Source organism: Phoenix dactylifera, chromosome 3 (genome assembly GCF_009389715.1).
Source record: "Phoenix dactylifera cultivar Barhee BC4 chromosome 3, palm_55x_up_171113_PBpolish2nd_filt_p, whole genome shotgun sequence".
Lineage (NCBI taxonomy): Eukaryota > Viridiplantae > Streptophyta > Magnoliopsida > Arecales > Arecaceae > Phoenix > Phoenix dactylifera.
In genome coordinates, this window is record NC_052394.1 from 1,624,530 (window position 1) to 1,645,212 (window position 20,683).

Genomic DNA, 20,683 nt, shown 5'->3' on the forward strand with positions numbered 1-20,683 from the left:
TGGCATAATAGAACCGAGCATCATACATATAGTTTAAAGTTTAAACTGTCCCAGTTGCAAAAAAATAAAGTACAAAGTACAAATATTCAGATCACCGTCTACAAAAGAAATGAAATTATTGGCAATTAACCCAAAGCTATCAACAATATAAACCAGCAAAAAAACAACTTTCCTGATATTTAATATTTTAAAACAGAAAAATGAGTCGCGGCAGGCAATCCAAACTTAGAGAAAGCCGCCCTCCGTCCACAAAGAACCAGATTTGCCATTCTGGTTGCCACCCTTGCTCGACGCGCTGTAACTGTAATTATCATAACCATCATCTTTCACATCATCCCACCCAGCCCAGCTTGCACTATCTTGGGTGGTCCCTTTCCCTCGCTGTTCTTTCTTTTCTTCCTCATCCCAACCATCCCAAGAGCTGACAGAGTTGTGATGTTTGAGGGAATTCCCTTCCGAGGAATTCCAGCCATTGTTTTCCTGTCCAAAATCTTGATAATACCCATTCCTCTCCCCCTCCTGCCTTTGCCAACCGTCACCCTTCCAGTTCATCCCATCCTTGGTGTACTCCTCGACCTTTTGTGATGCCATCGCCATAACACCTTTCATGATTCCCCATGTCTTCTGCCCAACTTCGGTGGTTTTCGTAGCAACTACACTCATAGTTTCATTCACTTTCTGATCATAACCTCCCTCCTTCACCTGTAATTTCAAGGATCCAATATAAGATATCAAACAGTGATCATGAAAGGATTTGATAGGTGATTAATGCAAAAGATAATCCCATTAAAATGTTATTTTGAATGTATGGGAGTATTATAAACAATTATCTTTTCAGATCTTTCAAGTATACACGTAACAGTCAGGTACCGAAGAACAACAAATTTACAGCGTTTCCACTAGGTGGGGTAATTACCCGACCTTGACAGGAAAAGGCCTTGTGCAATTTACATCTTGAACATGTCAAACACTAACTCTTGGTTAGCAAAGAAATTATATTCAAAGCCAAAAGTGTTGTCAATCAAATAATAGTACAAAAAATTCTGAAGCTTGAATAAGAGGAGGATGACTGTTATATATGAGTTTAATAATGGGAACATCAACGACTCCCACAAGGAAATGACAACAGTAGCTTACAGCCACAAACACCAACATCACCACAGAAATGCTGCCAAACTTCCCTTTCAAATTCGTCATATATCTATTCTTAGAGATTCCTAGCAACTTCTGACATTTTTAGAACTTCACAAACAAAACACCTTTTTCAAGGGATTCCAAGATTGAGGAAAAAGACTACCAACAATCTTGCAATAATTAACAAGAGTCGGGATGAAGAATCAGTAGCACTTACTAATCCACTTGGTGCACAAAAACATCATGAACTGCATATAATTTCTATTCAGTATATCATTGATATGAAATTGGGAGTATTGATGATGCCCTGGGGTAATATCGGTTCATTACAGGCACACTACAAATAGGTAACTGTAACAGGCACATTTGAGTTTAGACAAGGAAGATTTAAGGATACAGATAATCAATTAAATCGAGCTACGTGCAAGTAACTGTGTCGGAGAGTCAATTGCATTTGCATTTACTTTCGTGTAAGAAAAAAAGCAGAAGGCAAGATTACAACATACAAGACACTATGCAAGCCCTTTCGCATAAATTAAGATTGTCAGTATACTTTGCTATTCTTTCCCGCCCAAGAGCCGCCTCCAAATTGGAACATCTTCAAATCATAACAGATCACTTCACCTAAACCTGCCTGAATCTCCCCATCCTCTTCCTTTTATAACAGTATAATTTAAATTCAATAGCCCCAATAGATCGGGACATCTCTATCTTGTGTTGCCTAAATGATATACTTATATAAAAGCTATCATAAACAAGTATACTATTTTCCCAAGAATAACCTTCTTGTGTCACCATGTAAAAGACAAGGCATCTAGTAACCGGAAAAAAGTTTTCTTAAGAAGCCGGCCTATATTGTAATCAAAACATGTAATACAAACATAACTATGACATCCCAAAACCATGACAATTTAGGAATGTTGAAATCATCTGGGTTGCCTTTATGAATTCGTATTTGCTTATTATTCTCATATATACGGCTTTCCCAGAACATTTATTTACCTCTGCTGGCTATTACCACTTGAAATTAGTATAAAGTGGTAAGATAGTTTGGCCAGGAGACCAAGTCTAATGCACAAAATTATGTATACCAACTATTTCGAATTGATGTGAATGTCACAAAAAACATAATAATGACAATATGATACTGAAAATTAATGACTAGGAAAGTGAGAAGCCAAAGGATAGGCTATAAAAGGCATACAAATAAGCCATATCTATTGATATGTAAAGTATGCCTCAGATATTAAAAGACAAACTATAAACTAGACAAAAAATGAGCAGTATAAATTCAGAACCTGATCAAAGGTTTCTTCACTATCACTGGCTGGAAACAATCATGTAAGTAAAACACTGAGGTGAATTAGCTATCCTTGAACTGAATATGAGAACATTTATGACAGTTAAAGATGCTAAAATACCGATAAGAAAATGAAAGGTACCTTGCATGTCAGCTCCTTTGTGCCTGTTTGGACAACATTGGCAGCAGATTGTGCAGCAGAAGCTGCAAATAGGGACAGACGACCAAGACCCTAACAAAATAAATGATAGTAAGTTAACTTTCCAGCAATTAAAATAGTGCATATGATGTGCAGCGATAACCACATCACAATATGGAAAGAAAAAAAAGGAAAAGCTTCATGACAGTCGAAAATGGAAATTTCGAAGAAAGCAAAGCATCCTTTCACTTATAAGATAAATATAATCTATTAGAAATTGAAGAACAATGATTTAGCAGAAAAAGAAACATGGTAGTACGATCGAATTTACTACCACAAAATATTTTAGAATGACCTACAACATGAACAAAAGGTAAGTACAAACAGAACTATTTAGATCTGTAATCTAATTTTGAGACCCCGTATTGAGCCATGAAAGTTCTAGAAGTAGTAAATGGATTAATAATATGCATCAACCCAAGGACCAAAACACAGGGCTAAGTATAGATGAAAGCAATAATTATAATAGCCCTTTTTTAGTAAACAGCAGACACTAGTAGCTACATATGTACATGCATATGTACATGAATGCCTACATAAGAGTGCATAAATCTAACCATATAACTTACACGCACATAAAATCTATATATAGACCAACCACTCATGAGCTTATGTAAGAATGTATATGCATGTGCATACACATATCTGAATACATATACACAGAGAATTGAACTGAACTCCTATCGAAATAATTTAAAGCCAATCCTAAAAGTCAACACATTACGTGATTCCAATAGTAGAATATGAACTCAAATCCTCAATGTTTTAAAAGATAGCAGCAATATGCGGGCAATCAAGGGACTGCATAGCGCAAATGCATTACACCGGTTGCATATTCGGGTGAATAGACACTTCGTATTTTGAATATTTAAAAATAAATAAAATATATTAAATGCAATACGAATATCAATATGTTTTATGGACAATAATATCTAGTAATTTGTATTTACTACTTAGTACTTAAATCTTACTAATAATAATGATAACATAACAAACATATTGGCATTGTTAATATAAAAATATCCAACCCGATTAAAACCTACATCCAACCAAACCATTAGCTTGAACATGCCTGTTTGCATAGGCCTGCACAAAAGTGGACCAGTAGTTGTCACACAATGCTAAAAGGTTCACATATAAAGTCATACAATAATAAGTGGGCTGCATAGGTAGCTGCACAATGCTAATCATGTTGCATATAGAAGAGCTCAATCAATCATTTTTCAGCCCACATACGGACTGAAGACATGTTACATATAGGGCATGTAGTAGTTAGGGGACCGCATACGCATATGCAACCTCATGCACCACATTTTAAAATCCTCATCATAAAATCCACTCCACCCCTACCTTTATTTTCCATTTGACTCCCAAAAGCATTCTACCACTTCCTCCTTTTATGTGTTCACTTTCTTCTTCCATCCGTGTCCATCATTCTTTCATTCTCTCCACTCTCTCTCCCCCTCCTTTCCTTGCTCATTCCTTCTTCCTAAGTAACTTCTCCTTTCTATCCCAACAGAAGCACCGCACTAACAGCCTACAAGCTCACCATACATCACTAGAACAACAATATCAAGTAGTTTTCTAATAAATCATGAAAGAAAGTCATCTGAAAATAGGAACATTTTTGGGTATTAGCAAGAAATGAAAGAAACCTTTTCTTCATCATATATTCATATAGGCTATGGTCAACATATGTCCATGGTCTTTTTCAATAGAGACTTGACGAGAACTTTCTAAATGGAATGCTCTCTCTGTCTCATATTCTCGCTCCCCCCACCACCACCAGCCGGGCCCCCGCCTGCTTCTGATCAATCATTCCCTCAAGCAATCTCCAGTCCACCACCAAAACCAAAAGTCATTATGCCACCTTGCATCTTCAAGACAACCATAACTGTCATCACTAGCACTGCTAAAATCACTACTCCTCTAGTTTACCAGCACCACCACCTCTCATCACCCTTCCACTATGATCCTCTGTTACTATTTTCCTATGTTGTCATCAAATTTATTGATAGCCCAAACCACCTATTTGTGGCAATACACCAACAACAAAATCTTGCTGTCACTCCTGCTATGTTATACATCCCCAACACCTTCTTAACCACACATCAAATAACATTGCCACCAGCCATTAAAACGAACCCTCACATTACAATCCACTTCTTTTTCCTAATCAAATACGGGTGTTATGTTATTCTAAACTACAGAACCAAAAAATGCAGCTCCAAAGAAACTGTAGTCAATATGCTCGTGTCATTTGTTGGATATGTTAAGGTATTGAATTCACACAATTCTCAGCAGGTGGTTACGTGACCGAGCACATTTCTTAAAAGGTTAATGCAGTGGCTCCAGTTCATCTTTAAAGAAAAATCCAAACCTATTAATCCCATTACAGAAGGTACATAGAGGAGCATAGCTCTTTGATTCCCATTGTCTCATAAGAAAGAAGAGCTAACATCAAAAAACTTCAAGGAACATGTACCACTCTCAAAATGGTCAGCATGTACTAGGTGATCAGAATGGCCTCTTGTAGGTTAAATTGCATTAGTTACATGGGATAATGAAGAGGCATGGTTCTCATTTACATCCCACAGAAGGTTAGTTTTCATTTCAATAATGTTCTTATAATAATGAGGTTTGAAAATTTTTCTCCCCTTAAACCTCTGGGGGAGGTCCATCAGAATCGTTAGGAGTAGTGACAAATCATAACATCCCTAGCTAAGGAAAAGTGTAAAAGTTCCCCTCCATACAGGAAACCCCTTCCCTTCGCAATAGATACGTGTCTTTTCAAAGCTTTTGGGTCTGACCTCTTTCCAACAATCTTTTCTGAAACATCTACACCAATTATTGAAAACATAAAAACGAGTAGTGAACATTTTCCAAAAGCACGAAGCATAAGCAGCGACTTTTCACGCATCCTTAAGAAATTATATATCAGTTATTTAAGTTTCCACGGTGAATAAGCATAACATTCTTCCAACCAAATGTACTTATTTCCAGCAACATAAAGTTAGCTATCAAGGAGCATGCAGACTAAACAAATAAATATCATAAAAAAATAATAATTTAACACAAGACAAGCGTGTGTATCTTCACCTGTGAAACCACAGAAACAGTATCTCGAAGCGCGTCTCCCTGTGGATTGTTCCGCTGAGCAGATGAAGGCGGGGTCGATCCAAACCCCACATACTTCCCCCCCTGCGACGGCGGTATCCCCTCCGGCTTGGACACATTCTCGGCCATCTTCCTGGCAAAGAAGCCTTCCTTGCTAGCGGCCGACGCCTCCAGCTGCGCCCTCGTGTAGATATCCTCCGTCGACCTAGATCTCGACGGCTGCGCTCCTCTCCCGCCTCCACCGCCGATCCCCGCAGCCCTAAAATCACCCGTCGACTGGTTCCGCCTGATGTCCGACGACGATCTGAAATCCTCGCTGTCCCAGCTATCCCATCCCCCATTGTTCGCTGCCGAGAAACCAGAGCCACCACCGATCGGCGGCTTCCTCGCCCCGGAGGCGCCGCCGCTGCCGGCGGCCGTGAGGATTTCTTTGACCGCGGGCGGGTCCCGCCAGGGGCGGCCCTCGGCGAGGGCCTGGATGCGGTCGCGGTAGATGGCGGCGGCCTTGGTGTTGTACTTGGCGGAGATGTCGGTCTCCTTGGGGACGCCGTACTGAGCAAGGAAGGCGTTGAGGCGGTCGTTGCCGCCTGCCTCCATCTTCTTGAGCTGGATCTCGGACCAGGAGTCCATCGTGACGGAGCGGACAAAACTGATGTGGACCCCGAGGCCACGGTGCTTGCCGGAGCATTCGAGGCACATAAAGACGCCGTAGGAGACGGAGGCCCACTGTGGGTTCTTCTGAGCGCAGTCCACGCACGTCTTGTTCCCTGGCTGCGCCTGGAGATCCCGGAGCCGCCGCGAAGCCGTCGCCGCCATCCCGATCCCGATCCGCCGGATCTGGATCTCCGATTCCAAGAAGATAGAAAGGGACCAAAGGATTGGAACCAGGGAAGGAGAAAGAAATCACGAACACCACTAGATCAAGGGATTGGAGATCACTTCGACCGATTTCGGGGCAAGATTGGGAAAGAAAGGGAATAGAGAAAGAGATGAGGCTGAGGGGGTGAAGTCGGCGAGGCGGCCGCCGCTCCCGGTTTTTACCCTCGTTCTCGTCCCGGGTAGCCAAAAGACGGGGAGTCGGTAGGGTAGTAATTTGGGTTGGGGGGGGGTCGCCGACACGGAATAAGAAGCGCGTTAGATATGGCCTATGGGGAAAAACGTTCGGCTAGGATCGCGGAGTGAATACGTGGATTCGTACTCGTTTCCAGGAATGGCCCTGGGACTTTTTTCCGGAATGAGGCGGACTTGGATTTTTTTTTTTTTTTGATAATTAGACCGGACCCTTTGGGGTGGAGAAATGACGCGGCCGATGAACGGGTGTCGAAGTGGGCGGTGAGATGGCCATTGGTTGGTCGCGACAGCTGGGCTTTGTCGAGTGTCGAAGTGCTAGAGAGACCAACACCATAAGACCCGGTTGGACGGCCTACCCTTTTACTTACGCTGAGATTCGAATATAGTCTATTTTAAAGTCCATGTCAGTTGTCCCTGAAATTTCTCTCACCTAATTTTTTTTCCTTCAAGGCCTTTTCTCCCAAATGGTATTCTTTGCGTTTGTGCTCCGATCCACTCGTGCCAAAGTCCAAAAAGTACAGGAACGGAGAATCCAGTCTGGTGCTTTATCACACCACTGTCAGCTTCCTAATTGTCACTTGGCATGGATCTCGAATACACGTGGGATTTCCCGGCACATCCACCTAGCCCTATTTTTGAGAGCGTGCATTTGGGTGGCTGTGGCAGCTTCTCGGTTGCAAAACTTCACCGTTGGTAGGTTTGTTCCCTGGATTTGGTTCAACTCAAACCCGCCCGCTCAACCCATTCATTCAATAAGGTTGAATTGGGATTGGGGTTAAAAATCTTAAGCGCGCTGACTCTAGATTGCGTTGGGTTATGTTGACCTTTAACCCAACCCGATCCATACTCTAACCCGAGTTCGACCCAACCCCACCCAGGCAGACCCGATATAAACATTAATAAGTAATTCATATATATTAAATTCATATTTATGTTAATATAAATTAACTGTGTATTTTCGGTAACTATATCTTTAATCTTATTAAATTAGATTTAGATGTATTATTTAAATTGCTCAATGATTGAGGTCCTAATCTAACAACTATTAATCTAGTAAAATTATCCCAAATAGTTTTTCTAACTTAAATGTCATATTTAGCCCGATCTAACTTGATTAATATCGACCGACTAACTCTAGACAACACAAATTTTACCTTAAGATGGTGTTGGATTATGTTGGGTTAAAGAAATTCCAACCGATACTAAGTTGGGCTAGATCGAGGTTGAGAAATATAAAGGTTAGGTGACATCAAGGTTGAGAGATATAAAGGTTGGATTGGATTAGAATTTGACATCAACCTAAGCTAACCCGTTTGAATTGCAGCCAAAGTCGTTTATGTGTGATCAAACATTGATCATCATTTTTAAAAATATATACTATTATTTTTATTCAAATAAAGATATTTGTTATATATATATTCGCAAAGACAGAGCCCCCAACAATAATTGGTGAGTCTCCTTCATAGTTTCTCTGAGTATCTATTGAATTGTTTTATATCACTTCTCTGCCGAAGAGCTGCTAAATGTATGTATGCACGTAAGCCACCTGCAACAGCAGTTGAACCATGGCATATTGCCCTTTAACATGGAAGCCACATTTGTTTTGCATTGCCTTGCTTTCAAACAAGTAACATATGGTTCATTTGCATAAACACAAACTATATGAAAATGATTATGTCAAGTAGATCGACTAGGTAGTTTGGCCCCTTGATCAAAGCAAAAAAGGTTGCTAAGAAATAGTCATCAACCGTCGTTCATATTCTACTATTTAATGATGTAGAGTGGATAAGCTGCAGTCTAGATAAAATGTATATCCCGAGCAATTACTTTTGTTTTTATCATACATTTTATTACGATGCAAAATGCTCTAAAAATAGCAAAGTTCACAAGTTTACATGGACTCATATGTATGTTTGAGCATGTAGCATGCTAGATTAGTTGGAGTAGATGAAACATTGGGATGTGCATTATGGTTGACTGATCATAGATGGGATATTAGGCCATGTAGTTTGATGTCTCGGTGAAGAAGATTTTTTTTTTTAACACAAATAACAAATTCATGGGAAAAAATGGCGATTAAATTGCTATACAATGATCAAGATGCAATTTGATCATGATTAAACCACCTTTTTTGCCATGAATCTGTATGCAGGCTTGGTTGTTTTGAATGTGTGTTTGCTCTCAACACATTGAAATATACCGTGCTCCATGCATGCATCCGACGTGATCTGAACACGTGGCACGCCATGACCTTGGTGTGCATAGTATCAATGCAAAACATCTTGCCATGGTTTTTTACTGTACACAGAATGTTGTTACGTAATATTCTCCAAAATCTGCTAGTCACAACAAAATTCACAAATCAATGTTTCCTTTTGCAAGGTAGAAATCCTTCCATATTTTAAGCATCTTTCCGAGACAACTAATTAAAAAAAGGCACGATATTTACAATTAAGGACTTGGTTGGTTGGCAAAAGTAGAAGAAAAAAGTATGGTCAACAAAAAAATAAAAAAATAAAAAAATTTGATTTGAGTTCTTAGAAAAAAGAGATAAAAAATAATACTTTTATAGAAATAAAATTTTCATGTTTTATGTTTTATTGGAAAGAAATCAAAGATAACATCTTTCTTTTTATTAAGAATATAATAGATATTTTATATATTTTTTTAAAAAAATAAATATCCAACTTAATATAAATCAGATTGAAATATATCATTTTTTTCATGATCAATCAAACATATTAAAATCATTTTTCCAAAAATTATATCTTTAGAAATTAATTTTTTTAAAAAAATATTTTAGTGAGAGAAATTTTGTCGGAGCGAACCAAATGAGTGGTGGAGTTATGATCCAGAAACTCGAGGCTTGGGCTTGCTCTGGTTACGGACTACACGCGGCAGCAATCGTTGGTAGGCCAGGTTGAGCTCTGTCAATACATCATATATTAAATTTATCGCGGTCTGATCCGAACCCGAGCCTACAGCTAAAAGTAGCCCATTCCACCACCAAGACGGGCCACGCGAGCCTAGGCCTATTGCTTCTTAACCGTCACTTCACTTGTGCCTCGGCCCATGAGGTCGCGCGCTCGCTCCCGGTCCTCCCCACGGTTGATAGCCTCTCTTCTAAAGCCAAGCCCTGGTACGAGAGCAGGCGATAACCGGAGAAGGCAACGCCTGCCTCTTTTCTGGGCTTCACTCGCCAAAGGTGGAAAAATTCGTGTTCGATGGTTCAAAGGATGCAAAATCCTTTTCTCGTATATTTGCCAATCAGATCTGGTGTACTATTGTTCTTAATAGAAGCAAAGAAGAATTAATCAAGCTGATCCAAATAGATTGGGTAAGGCTCGCCTTTAGTTCATTTCTTTTTTTCTTGATCCAATTGAAATATCTGAATGTCTACAGGCCTGAGCAGGAGATGGCACTGGTCGAGCATTTGAAGGGCATGTCTCCATTTGTCGCTGCTCAAAGTAAACTCGTACCGCTGTTGAAAGCTCTTGTGAAGCTGGGAAAGGAGGAAGTCGCTCAGCAAATGCAATCTGTGGGAGATAGTTTCAATTGGCTCGACAAGGAGTTGTGAAACTGGCTGAAGTTCTTGCTCTTCTTGTTGTTATTGTTGATGATAAGGGAGGTAAACTACCACCTGACTTTTACTGCTGAATAGTGCCATATTGGCTATGCTGAAAAAGACCTTAGATATTTACATAGGGCAAATAATTGAGTAATATCTTTTAACTAGTTTTTTTTTGGGCGAGATTCTGGATCATTACAAATGGTATAAGAGCAGACTCGGTTCATAATTCGTATAGACTCAGGAATTTACTATATAGATCTAAATCATAGTATTTGTGATTAAATTTGACTAAATTTACCATTGCATTTGAACTCTAAGCCTTGCGAGAATGCTGGAGCTTAAATCAGTAGAGTATGTAAGGATCTATATGGATGTACGTTTGGTGATAATGTATGTTTAGTCCTATATTATTTATATACTAAAGTGATCTTGGATGTCTATGCAAAACTAAGGAATCTGAGTAATACCTTTTAATTAGTCTTTTTGAGTGAGGTTCTAGATCATTACGTGCCTCAAATTTTAGATTGATTTTTATCAAAAATATATCTTATAGATGTCTGTTCCCGGAAGCATCGAAATATTGGTGGCTAGCATGGATGCATAAGTAGAGCAATGGCCATGCAACCAAGCGAGCGCGTTTTGCATTTTTAAGGCAGCAACAGCTGTTTCCTTTTTCTCAAGAGTACTGCAGAAGCATGGGCTAACATCAACCAGTTGGTAGTAGGATTTCTGATTGCGTCGCTTCTGTAACTTATCCCTTGATCAAATTGTCTTATAGGATCATATTTTATGAAGGATCCTTTATGTAGTTCGTGTCAAAGTTTATCCACCATATAAAAGTCAGATTTTGGCTTATAACTTTATGCAGCAGTCTTGTAATTTGGAATAAAATTTGCTATTATACTGATATGTCTTGCTTTGTAGGAAAAGGGATGCCCCTGTATGTTGTCATTCTATATTTCTTTTGGTTTGGAAACCCCTTAGATAGGGTCACCTTTTCTCCTGCAAGTTCTGCTGCTGCTCCTGGTTGTGCTTCAGTTTCCAAATCATAGTCCTTTTATCTTCTGTGCGCCAAAAGAAATCCTAAGCAACCATATATAAATTCTATGGGCCGTTGCCAAAGAGACAACTGAGCTTTACAATGGCGAAGAGTAATAGCATTAAAATTTACAAGAGTTTTTCAGTTGGACTTGTCATAGAACGGTCGTATCTAATCATTTAAGCTTCTAATATCAGAATGTCCCACATAATTAATCAAGCCATTAGTGAGGCAGTTAGAGGTCCAGCAATTCTTCCAACTAACCCCTTCCTAAGACTGCAACTACTCCTGCCAAACCCCACATATGAATGAAATTAAATTCCTTCACATTCGTTCTCTTTATTTGCATGAAGAGCTCATGATTTAGATGGGAGACCGATAACTTGGCTCCTGAGGCTGATGCCGTATAAATTTTGATGGACCTACTCTGTTAATTGGGAGCCCCGTTCGGCGGTGGGTTTTTTTTTTTTGCTAAACTAAAAAGGGTAGGGGGGATGAAGAGACAAGCCAACCTCCGCATAGCAGCTCCCACTGGGCTTCCGCTCTGCCAGAAAAATTTTCGATGCGGGTAGACATCGTTTTACTCATACCCTCTCCATCCGAAGGTAAGTACGTCACACCTAGCACCACTAAAGCTATCAGTGGACCAATAAGCGCTCCTAAACTCCAAGTTCAAGCAGTGTCACCATATTTTAATCGACAAGCGAAGCAATTCGAACTTAGAACTCTGCGGTTAGAAAATTATACCCAGATCTACTGAGCTGGGCTTTAAAGGGAGCCCCGAGTGCACGTCGTGTGCCGGTGATATTGTTTAAAAGCATCTCTAATACAACTGAATTGGAAGCATTCGTAAGTAATAAGCAAGCGAATGTCCTAAGGTACAGTGCTAAAACTTGTGGACTGATATGGTACATTGGAGCATGAAAAATTATCAGAGGGATATAGGATTTTTTTTTTTTTGGTCGTTTTGATGTAGAATGAGTAAATTTGATCCATCTTATAGTTTTTCGTACGAATACTGTAGCTGCCAGGCTGCCTAGTAGTATATGGCCAACAATCAATTATTGTATATAAATATGTGTTGATGGACGCATGTGGTATGAGTTATTGTGTCGAGGATTGGTACACTGTGGCTGAGTGTACATATGGAAGAACTGGAAGACTGAACACGGCGGTGGATGGTAATATCGAAAGCGACGTGGCTCGTAAATGCGCCGTATCAAGGAAGAGATCCATTAGCCTGAACAAAATTCACGCAGGGAGGCACAGGGAAAAAAAAATATGGGATGGATTTTTTATTTTGTTACGTTTATTTTAATACTTATCTAAAAAATATTCAAAAATTAGAAATTTTTATTAATAAAGAGATCAGTTTTATAATTAAAAAATAATTAATAAAATTTATAGTATTTTTTTCTTCAGAATATACTTTTTATTAGTGCATATTGCACGTTTAGATAGTTATACTAAGCAAATTAGTCATTTAGTAAATCAATGCTCATATTTATATAAATTGATATATAGTTTTTAGAATATAATATTCACCAGTATATAGTATACGATCAAGTGATACGCACTTAATAAATTAATCATCTAGCAATCTAATACGTACTTTCAAGTAAATTGATACATAGTTTTCAGAGCATCATGTTTACCAGTACATACTACATGCCCAGATAATACACATTTGTTGACTTCCTGATATATACTGTAAGCTTCTTGATACACATCGAGTGATGATCCAATATATACCTCCAAAAAAATCGATACACAGCTTTTAGAATATGCTTTTTAGCAATATACACTATATGGTTAGATGATATACACCAAGCAAGTTAGTCATCTCACAAGCCAATATATATTTTCATATAAATTGATACATAGTTTTTAAAATATAGTATTCATCAGTACGAGTACACAATTTCTTAACTTTGTCTAAGGTAAAAATTATATACATATCATTTCTTAGATTTTATGAACTCTTGATGCAATAATTTTAGAAAAGATAAAGAGATTTGAAAGAGAAGAAAGGAACTTGAAAGGAGAACAAAGATCTCATGAATAGGAGAGACAACTTGATAAGAAAGAAGATACATGAAGAGGCTTGACGAAAAAAAAGAGGATGCGGATGGTCTCTCTTCATGAATAATATTTCACGGCGCATGATTTTTTTAATATTTTTTAAGTTATGAAATTGACGGACTCCATTAGCTGGAGATATCCTATCTCTATTTAAATATCGTAGGACACATCATATGACATTCTATAGTGTAGGCCCTATGCGTTTTTTGTTCCTATCAGTCAGACAAGGTGGGCGTCAATTCAAGGAAGGTTGAAGCGAGTCCGAGGCCAAACCCGTTCTATAGACCTTCATTTAAGAAGAGGAAGCAGTTGAACGTAATTTCATCCCACAACGGTCAGTTTCAGATTAGCATGAATGCTGAATGCAAGGCTAGTTTGAGGGAAACCAGGAATGGCTGAATATTCCCGCACAAGAAAACTTGGCCGAAGATAGGATACATAATTTGGACATTTTGATAATAAAAATATGAAAGATGATGGGACAAAATATTGGACATCTCGCGTTTGAGCTTGATCGATCTTTTTATCATCAGATATAAATCAAAGTGAATGACTTCGGATCCAACCAAAAAATTGGCAAATTTGGAGAACAATCGGCACGCATCAATAAGGGCTGACAACCCCAGCAACCAACAGTTATGACAGACCATGATCATAGCATCCCTATGCGCCACATCAGACTGCACCGCATTCTGTTCACACGGACTGACCCCGTGCCACGGCCATACCACCAGCCACTGCCTCGAGTTATTGTACGTCATGTCGATCCAGATAACAACAAGGCTGGCTCTACTATATAACACAAACGACTCGGGGGATCTGGGGGAGACAATGCTACCTTTCTCATGGAGCTCTTACTTTGCTAAAATCTCTTTCTTTCATACTGTTGCCTCATTGTTCTGACTGAGGCATCGGAGGGTCTCCCGCCGAAAATCCTCCAACAAGTGGACCTCTTGCAAGCCACCCAGCGGAAGAGTCCAACGCCTAATGCCTCAACCAGCCTGCTCAGCTCATCTCCAACCGACCTCAAGACCGTCCAAGCTACGCTCCTATCTCAGATATGGCGGCAACAGAGGAGTTAATTGTTGTTGTACAAAATACAGACATTTATGGGTTCAATGCGAAAATTGTTATGGATTAAATTATAAAAAATTGGGAAAGATTGAAAAGCATCGAATTTAAAATTCCTATGATGATCTAGATAGGAAATGATTTCTAAAAGAACCATAGGGAGCCATAAGAAGGCAAGGAACAAATATTATTTATTTGATTAGTTGTCCGTCAATATAAATCGACTAATTGATACAGAGCTGTATCAATCAGTTCCCTCATGCTAGATAGTACCATGCATCAAGTATGACATCCAAGTTTCAATTTCATTAGCGATTAAGATCTAGCTACCAACTAACTATGCGACAGATGTCATACATCTAATTTAATAAGCAACATGCTAAATAATCGATTAATGTTTAACACCATGACACCGGTTTTTAAGATTAGGCCAACAAGAGAACTGCTTAAATTTTGTCTATCAACGACACTGGTTAGAAATGCTCGATATTATACTTATTAGATTCTGAACATTCTCATTATACCAAGCTTTATGATTCAAAGTCTAGATATACGGGTAATCATGGCCAACATCGTTAAAACTGAAGAGAGAGTCATGGATGCATGGAAAACTTTGCTGTAATAAAATCAAGGGCTAAGCCTGCACCCTTCATGGATCATCTAGGCAGCCTCTGGACCTCTCCAAGGCTTGAAGAAGGAACGAAACAAGATCACAAATGTCCGATTAGTTAAAATTTCCAAACCACTTCCAAGATATCCCATATATCCAACCCCCATCCTAAATCACCTCAATCAGAGCTTAGACAAGGAGGTTATGATCATTTAATTGAATACCTGTCATGCTAAATGACAAAGTTCAACTTAACTACAAAAATGTCATTTCCCAACCTTGTCGAATTAACAATTATGTTTCTAGATTTTTTATCAACCTTTCTCAATTTCCTCTTATAAAAACACTTAATAATTGGTTCACATGTCCTGCAAGACCTAAAAAAATAATTTCTATTATTATCTTTTTATAGGAAGTTTTTATCCGAATGGAAATAGAATTTCTATGGGTCTTAGGAACCAATCCCTATAAATATCCCCATGTATCTAGTTTGGTAATTAAAAATTAATAAAATTGCTCTCTTATTGAGTGTATTCTGGTGAAGGATTTTGTGCGATCTCGGTAATTCTAGCTAATAGTGACATAGCTAGTTAATGGAGTTCTTAATCGTAGAGTGTCTCCTTAGCGACAATGAGGCTCTCTTGGTAGTGTGGTAATTAGAAGCTGCTATTATCTCTCTTTCTAGTTTCTTTTTCAACATTTAGATTTGTAGCTTTTAATTCAAATAATAATAATAAATTCTTTCAAAATTCTAGATGTAAATTTACTTCTATTGTATAGCATGCTTCAATGTTTTGGTAGGTTAACTCTGGAGTTTACATTGGGCTCCACAATCTCCATCAACCAATTGAATGCATGATAGGTAAGTAGAGTAGCCAGTAACCATAATTAATGTCGACCAGCTTTCACCAATACGGGTTTGTTTCTTGCACTCCCTTGGATTGCACTTCCAGCTTCCGGGGTTGGCGGGGGGAATCTGCAAGGTCTGATATTGCCTTGTGCCTGCAAATCCCATGAAACTTTGGTTCCCTTTTATATGTTATACAAAGTCTATAAAAGATTTTTTTAAAAAATAAAAAATAAATCTGATTCTCTCCTTCTGTTATTACTATCTTGTGTTTTCACCATTTTCTGGGCCCTATAGTTTTGAAATTTGAAACATTGCACTGCTTCTTTAGCCAAAGATGGGGAATAATTACTCGCAAGTAGCTGCGAGTCATTAATTATATGTGTTTTGAAGCGTGCCGGCTTTCCCAGGCCAATTGTGTAGTCCCTTAGCGTACGTAATGTGAATAGACCTTCCACCAAATATGTTAGATGACCTCCCACTCCGCAAATGCTCTTCAAAGAAGTAATATGTTGTGTTAGGTGCAAAGGTATTGATGGGGGAAAGTGGACCACCCCACAAGATGCAATTAAAGCACCTGAGTTCGACGAACAGGCGCAATCCCAATAAGGATGGCCTCGCCAAGCAGGGCATCAATAAACACGACCTCGGCAGGCACGATCTCGATAGGTACGACCTCAATAAGCACGACCTCAACAAGCATTACCTCGGCACGCATGGTCTCGGCTGAGCAAAGTCCGATTGACCTCAAGCCGACTCCGACTTCACCAACAATCAGGCCGGTCCACCTAAGGAAAGGACTGTCAAATCCTCCATACTCGAGGTCAAATCCCGCAATCTCCGCCTCAATGGCTATCAATATTTGAATTCACGCAATCTCAACCGATCGCCAGCTAGTCCGAAATCTCGGGCCGTTTAAGGTAACTCATTTAAACCAAGATTCACGCAATCACACCCGATTGCATGTAACCGCTACACCCCCTCCTATAAGAAGGAGGGGGAAGCTCTAGGGGGAGGATTTTCTTCCCTAGCCAGAAAATACCTCTCCGTTATCTCCATTATCTCCAAAGCCTCTCTCTGACTTAACTATCGGAGGGCCTTCGCCGGAATCCCTGGCCAAAGACTTCTTGCAAGTCCGCCGGAGAACAGCCGTCCGCCACCGCGCCGGTAGCAAAAGCGCCTCCTCCTCGGCTCGCGGTTGCCCCCGTGTCTATTTTCTAGCAACAGATATAACACCTAAAGGAGAGAAGTAATAATCAACCTGGTGATAACCTACTACTTCGAGTTGTCTAGGAAATCAGACAAAGTGATGCTGAACAAAATCCTCGTAGGGAGGGTGACATGAATATTCTCAAAAATGAAAAAAGATGACGTACAGTCTTAGATGTGTAACATGAGAGTGTCATTATGGTAAAAAAAATTGCACACAAACCCTCCTAAATATTGAAATTTATGTTAATTCACTTTTAAAATTGATATGTGTATGCATACCCTCATCAAACACTTATTTTGTATGTATATATATTTTTTTTTGCTGCATATGTATCCATGCCATCTAATGCCATTGAGAAGTCAACAGTTTAAAATTGAAATAATAAAAATACCCTTAACGGATAAACATGCAATATATATATATATAAGGGTATATATGTAAATAACAATTTTGGGGGATATGCATATGATTTCTTATATTGAAGAGAGTATACACGCAAAAAAATTCTTAGATTGTTTTGTATAAATACTCTTCTAAATATTGAAATTTACATCAATGTCTTCCAAAGTGATATTAACGTGCATGCCCTCATAAAATACTATTTTTGTATGAATACTTTTGACATAACGATTTAGCTAACATGATTAGCCAAAATTAATATTTTTCTTAAGCAATATTTTTACAAAAAGCATTGAAGAGCAGGCACTACACAAATCCGAGTATTAAAACAGATTGAAATAAAAAAAAATTAAATTTTTTGTACGTAAATCTTTTTAAATATGAATTTGCATAAATATCCTCGCAAAGAGTAATTTTCTGTAAAGGATAGTTCAGTCATTTTTAATTTTAAACCGCTAATTTTTTGATGACATTAGATAGTGTAGACACGTATGTAAAAAAAAAAAAAGAAGAAAAAAAAGGTATACATACAAAATAAGTATTTTATAAGGATATACACGTAAATATCAATTTTGGAAGAGTATTTATGTAAATTTTAATTTTTAGGATGATATGTGCCTAAAAAATTTTTAGAAAGAATATGCACCAAAACAGAGATTTGATTGTACGGAAAATGAGAACAAACAAGTATATAGAGAGAGGTTTCATGAGGAGATGGAAAAATAAAATAAAAGAACTTATGCGTGGATATTCGCTTTCACGTGTGCGAGAACTGCACTTCACCTCTCCTTGCAGTTTTAAGCCTCAGTCTGAGCGCAGATCCTTGGTTTTAGTAGTTATAACTGTCTTTATATCCCTAAGCTCATCTGGCAACTACTTGCCTTGTTTAGTCTTTTCGTTGCACTGTCTTTGTCGATTGTCATTACTATGAAACAGTAGGCAACAAATCTTCTTTAAAAAAACAGCAAGCAAAAAAAAAAAGAAAAAGAGATCAATGAGGTGATAAGAGTTGTCAACCTACAGCACCAACTTAACCTACTGATACGGCTAAGATTCATTATCTCTAAAATTTTGTCTTACAACTTAACCCACCGATCAAACGTGTCCTATAAAATCAATGACCGATCAAATCTCCAAATAATCAATACAATAACAGCGCAATTGGTTGCTGTTTGGGGTGATCTCTGCATATTCGAAAAGAAATATTGTAACCGACCATATCGGTGGATAATGAAAGCATCCGATCTTGGTGTATCTGAAAAGAAATTTCTTAACCGCCCCGATTAGCAGATAAGAAAAGGGCATAATTGCACGTCTGTGAATCATGTAATCCTAACAACGCAGATAAGCTCCCTTTCTTTTATAAATACCAGGTATGGAACCCCCTAGGTATAAAAAAATTTGGATGCCACTCTCTCATTCTTCCATTTCTCTTTCGTCTCTTCTATCATCTCTCGAAACTCCACCTAACTTAAGCATTAGAGAATCCCTAGGCGGACATATTCCAGTGACCCCCTAATTGTTCTATTTGATTGCAGATCCCTAGGCCCTACTCCTCTAGCCCAACCGAGTAAAGCAGCATTACTCGTCAGCTCGTCCACCTGTCAAGTTGGATTTTGGGCAGTAACATAAACCTTGTAGGTACCACAAAAAGGGATATTCTTAATTCAACGACAACATATCATGCATAATGCTATCACGACCAACTTTTATGCCACCTAATCCTTGTCGAGTTCCTCATTTGTGGTCTCAAATCTAAAATGCTGAGCATGAGATATTTCTTCGCAATAGAAGAAGCTATGGCGTGATGGTCACCACATTACTCTTGCTATTGTCACTTTGTTCCTTCGCAATAGAAGTAGCTATGGCATGAGTGTTGTTGCCGCTGGCTCTGGGATGCTGATGCAGATCGCTTTCGTGGATCTATGAGGCGACAGGAGAAGGTCGGAAAGCTTGCCGGATTGGCTCTAATCAAGCTCTCTGATGCTTAAGTCGGAGAGGATTTTTGGTGGAAAGGAAGGAGAAGGAATTAAAAGGATAGTTGCAATAACACCGGTATTAGTTATGCTCTAAGGGGATTGAGGATTGATTGATTGATTACCTTTTACGTAGGGTCTCGAGCTTATATATAGCTAGGATCCCAAATTACTAATGAATTATATCCCAACAAACTCAGGTACTGTAACAACCTGCTGCATGGCACAACAACTTAGGGATGTGCTGCAACCACGTGGCATGTGATGGAATTACCAAAACCTCATACATATTTGGGTAAAAGGGTTGAGATGTCCGTATCACGAGAATATTTTGCTTAATTTGGGTTGATCACCAAGCTATTGAGTTGAGCTAAAAGACTTCAGCTCTAAAGGTTGGCCACTTCTAATCAGCTCGTCCCATCTTCTAAGTTGGCCAGAGGGCTCCGATCAAAATGCCTTTGAAAGTCCTTGGATGTGCCTAGCTTCCACATAGATTATGAGATGGGCAAATTTGGTCATGCCATTTCACCATAGCCATTTATTATCACATCCTCCAGAGATAGTGGTAATTACCCTAGCTAGCAGTCGATTCTCATCTTGCCTTTCAAGGGTTCGCTTGCCCAGACCGGCCTTCCTCCAATCCATGTATCAGTCGAGGCGCCCTTGTCGAATGAGGGTCTCGATATTCTCTTTTAGCTATATGCGCTCCTCTGTATCGTTCCCATGATCTTGTGGAATCGACATACTTGCGCATGTCCCTCTTCTTAATAGAAATCCTCATCTTCTAGGGATAGTGCAAGTAACCTCGGTCTTGGATCTCCATCAAGATTTGGATCCTAGAAGCGTTAAGAGGAGTATACTCCTCTAACCTCCAAAGCAGACTCCAAGGTAGCATGGTACTTCGCTCTTCTCAACTGTGCTTGCTCCCCAATTCGTTCTTCTCTTTGTGGTCCTTGTGCCTTTTGCCATCTTTTTCCGCTGCTTTCTTTTGGGAAGCGATGGTCTCCTCGATGTTAATGTATTTGTCTGCTCAGGTCGAGAGCTTGGCTAAGTC

At 39.0% G+C, this 20,683-nt stretch overlaps 1 protein-coding gene and 1 long non-coding RNA gene across 2 annotated transcripts; one reads left to right on the top strand and one right to left on the bottom strand.

The window, feature by feature from the left end:
* On the bottom strand, positions 1 to 6,853 carry LOC103710897 (probable ADP-ribosylation factor GTPase-activating protein AGD6). Its single transcript, XM_008796825.4, has 3 exons — positions 5,733 to 6,853; positions 2,577 to 2,666; positions 1 to 702 (listed from the first exon to the last, which is right to left on the bottom strand). The coding sequence occupies exons 1-3, from the start codon at positions 6,564 to 6,566 to the stop codon at positions 226 to 228; spliced, it is 1,401 nt and encodes a 466-aa protein (XP_008795047.2). The 5' UTR covers positions 6,567 to 6,853; the 3' UTR covers positions 1 to 225.
* A 3,090-nt stretch (positions 6,854 to 9,943) lies between these two features.
* Positions 9,944 to 10,618, top strand: LOC120110069. The gene is made up of 2 exons (XR_005510832.1): positions 9,944 to 10,158; positions 10,224 to 10,618. It is a non-coding gene; the product is annotated as an uncharacterized LOC120110069 (long non-coding RNA).
* The last annotated feature ends 10,065 nt before the right edge of the window (positions 10,619 to 20,683 follow it).